Below are 3,435 nucleotides of genomic sequence, written 5' to 3'. Positions count from 1 at the left end.
GCCTGCCTGCCTGGTTGCCCCTAACTGCTTCTGCCTGCTAGCCCGATCATGCCCTAACTACTCCCCTGCCAGCCTGATCAACGCCTAACTGCTTCCTTGCTGGCCCAATTTCCCCCAACTGTCCTCCCCTGCCAGCCCAGTCGCCCCCAACTGCCCTCCCCAATGGCCCTCCCTCCCCTGCAGGCCCAGTTTCTCACAACTACCCTCCCCTGCAGGCCTGGTTGTCCCCAACTGCCCTCCCCTGCTGGCCTGATCGCCCACAACAGCCCTCCCCTGCCGGCCATCTTGTGGCAGCCATTTTGTGACCACATGGGGGTGACCATGTTGTGCAAGGGTGTGACAGGCAATTTGCATATTACCTCTTTATTATATAGGATATGTATTTGAGCAGCTTCATTCGTAACTCTAAAAGCCATAATTGTACCTATTTCAACACAAATCTGAGATTGTCAGGTCCATGGAGGTTTTTTATCTTTGTTTCTGATGTAGCCCCAACAGCAAACATTTAATAGTGTGTTTGTAGATTTATGCCTTGAGCTCCCTAATTGAAAATTTCTTCTCTCATTGACAATGTAAGGTTTTGGTAGGGACTGAAAGAGAAAATAAGAGGAAGCATGAATTACCATATATTAATTGGTTATTATTTATAACAGTGAGAACTTCAATGCCTTTAGCTTGTGCCTATGCAGGTATAGAAAATGAATAATAAACAATTCATTATCTTTTAGAATTTATTTTCTTAATGAGGTATGAATAACTAACTACTGTCTGCCCAATAACATATGTGAATCTCTATTTAAGACATAAAAAAATTTCTGTAATCTCTTCTTTTGCTTGGGTAGATGTGACCATACCTTGGGTCACTTGAATAATTGCTTGGACCACTCCAAGGCCACCCATAGTGTTTCAAGGTCAATGTACTTGATCTATTCATATAGATATGTGGCTCTGTTGATTGTGTACTAATCAGGGAATTGTTAAAACACCTGTGATTATACTTTTAGCTATTTGGTTACACAATCATTACTATTTTTCACTAAACTATAGATAGTAATTTAGAAAAAAAAAAGTCACTGCCTACCTAAGATGAACTGCTGGAAGACAAAGGTGAGCTAGAACTGGAAAGCAGGGCTAGAGACCAGGACCAGGGAGAGATGGGGTTCCTGTTGGGACGGTGAACCCTGGGGAGGGCCAATCCAGGAGCCACTGTAACTCCCATATCCCAACAACTCAAACTCTTTCTCCTTCTTCCATTGTCAGCTTTTTAGTAGTTCAGGCCTTCTCGGTGCTTATTCCTCCACTTCTCTTTCTTTATTCATGACCCCAATGTCTTTTTTAGTCAAAATAAAGTCCCCCCACCCCCACCCCCACTCTCTTTCCTCCTCTCTTCCCTGATTCCAGGCTCTAGGTTCCTTCCTTCTCTTTGACCCACTTGTCACCTGCATGAACCCTTCCTTTTCTGTGCTCAGCTATAGAAATACCAAACTCCTTAACGCACAATTCCATCCATGTTATCTCACTGGCTTTTCCCCTCTAACAATTTAAGTCCACGCCTTTGTCTCCCACACACCCCTGCTCCCTGCATTGTCTGGGGATCACGGAGACAGTTCCTTCTGTAGACATTCGTGAATGCAGGTGAGTTCCTCTAACCTCCTCTCCAACTCCTGGGCCTGCTGCCTCAACTCTTCAGCCGACTGAGCTTTTGAGCCCTCTAGCACGTGATTTGACTCTTTCACTAGCTGGATTACATCCATGAGAAGGAAAAAACCTGTCGTGGCTGCACCAAAGATACTGGCTCCTTTGCTCTTGGCCAGAGCAGTGCCTCTAAAAGCTCTCTGCACCTGCCTGCCGCTTTGGGCTGAGATTGTCCCCGTGCACATGAAGCTCGTGGCCTCAGCTGCTAAGACAGGATTGGATTTGGCCAGATTGAAGGCACTGGAATTCTTCACAATGACTTGCAGGGATTGGAAGCACTTCCTTGCTAAGGAAGCAATTTCAGGTGTGCTGGGACGTGGAACCTTCACAACCACCTTCTCTGTGTCACTGCCAGTTGATACTAGGTTGCTGGCTTTTGCTTTTGCTGACTTGTTCTTTGAGTACTCCACGATGCCAGTGGTCACACCGGTCACAGAAGCTGCTGCCCCCAGTCCTATCCCAATTGCCAAAAGCACCAGACTAGCTCCTGCTGTGAATGGTGCCAGAGACAGGCCAACAATGGTCAGGATGCCAGACACAGCGCCGGTGGAAGAGGCCGCCACTTGGGAGATGGTGCAGTCCCTGTGTACCTTGTCAACCTCATCAGCAAGTGCGTAGAGCTTTCGTATGTGTTCCTCAAGGTTCTGTTTCACCTGAGGAAACTCCTTCATAAAGCTCTCCCCATGCAGCTGGTCTGCTGAGGGCATGTCTTTGTCCTCCTCGGCCATGAGTGTTTCCAGCTGGTGCAAGTCTGCATAGAGTGCATCTGCCTCATCCCTGTAATCATGAAGGACAGGGGATTAACCAAGGCAGGGGTATGAATCGCTAAGGATGAGAACCCCAACAGGATGAGCTGGTGCGGGAAGCCCTGTCCTCTATGGTGGGAACGTGTGTGTCTACCCAGAATCCCTCAGATGACACCACATTGGCAGCCCCCATTCTGACTGGAAGCGGTCACTAAGCCACACTGCCTTCCCTCTGGTCAGGGTTACTCCATGGAGAAGAGAAGAGGGTCCCACAGGGAGGTCAGGGGCCCTCCAGCTGGCAGACAGGGTTGGAGGACATAATCACCCAGGGCCCTCTACCCCCAGCAGAGAGGGGATCAAATCAGGGAAGGAAGAAATGTGCCCCCACCCCTCATGACCCCCTGCACAGCCCTCCACTATGCCCCTGGCCTCCTCAGTCCTGTGCCAGGTGCCTCAGCTGCCTCACTCTAGTCCAGCCCCCGCTGCCAAGCCTTCCTACCAGTCCTCCCACCTGGACCGCCCTTGCTCCATCCAGATGCTGGGCTCTGCCCCTGCTCCAGGCCTCTCTGGGCCTCCAGACAGGATGACTGCACTTGCTTCCTTGCCCTTGACCCTGCAGTTCACCCCAAGGCCTTCACCATAGTCCTATTGTTACAGAAGACCAGAGAAAAACCAAGCAATGCTTAGAGAAAGGGGAGTTACATTTTAATTATAATTATGTGCAGGCCCAGAGAAAAATGTGTCTTTCAAATTCTGAGCCCCCCAACATGGAGGAAACTTCTTCTATTTATACTTTTTCCAGTCCTTTTTTTTAAAAATAATTTTTATTTCTTGAAGTATTACAAAGAGTATTAATTACATATGTCTCCTTCCCCCCCCCCGCCCGCCCGACATTCCCCGGGCCCCTACCCCCTAGTGTCTTGAGTCCATTGGTTATTCTTATATGCATGCATATAAGTCCTTCGATTGATCTCTTAACCTGCCCCCCCCCCCC

At 48.8% G+C, this 3,435-nt stretch overlaps 1 protein-coding gene across 1 annotated transcript in view; it reads right to left on the bottom strand.

Annotated features, from left to right (window-relative positions):
- Nucleotides 1–844: 844 nt before the first annotated feature.
- The window catches only part of LOC102439396 (apolipoprotein L2-like), a 43,404-nt gene continuing 40,813 nt past the window's right edge, over nucleotides 845–3,435 (bottom strand). Inside the window, exon 4 of the mRNA XM_023747580.1 lies at nucleotides 845–2,472. Coding sequence (XP_023603348.1) covers nucleotides 1,596–2,472 — 877 coding nt within the window. The 3' untranslated portion in view covers nucleotides 845–1,595. The remainder of the gene's footprint in view (nucleotides 2,473–3,435) is intronic.

This window comes from Myotis lucifugus, unplaced genomic scaffold, assembly GCF_000147115.1.
Source record: "Myotis lucifugus unplaced genomic scaffold, Myoluc2.0 scaffold_915, whole genome shotgun sequence".
Taxonomy (NCBI): domain Eukaryota; kingdom Metazoa; phylum Chordata; class Mammalia; order Chiroptera; family Vespertilionidae; genus Myotis; species Myotis lucifugus.
The sequence above is the reverse complement of the archived record's forward strand: the minus strand, read 5'-3'. Positions and strand labels throughout refer to the sequence as shown.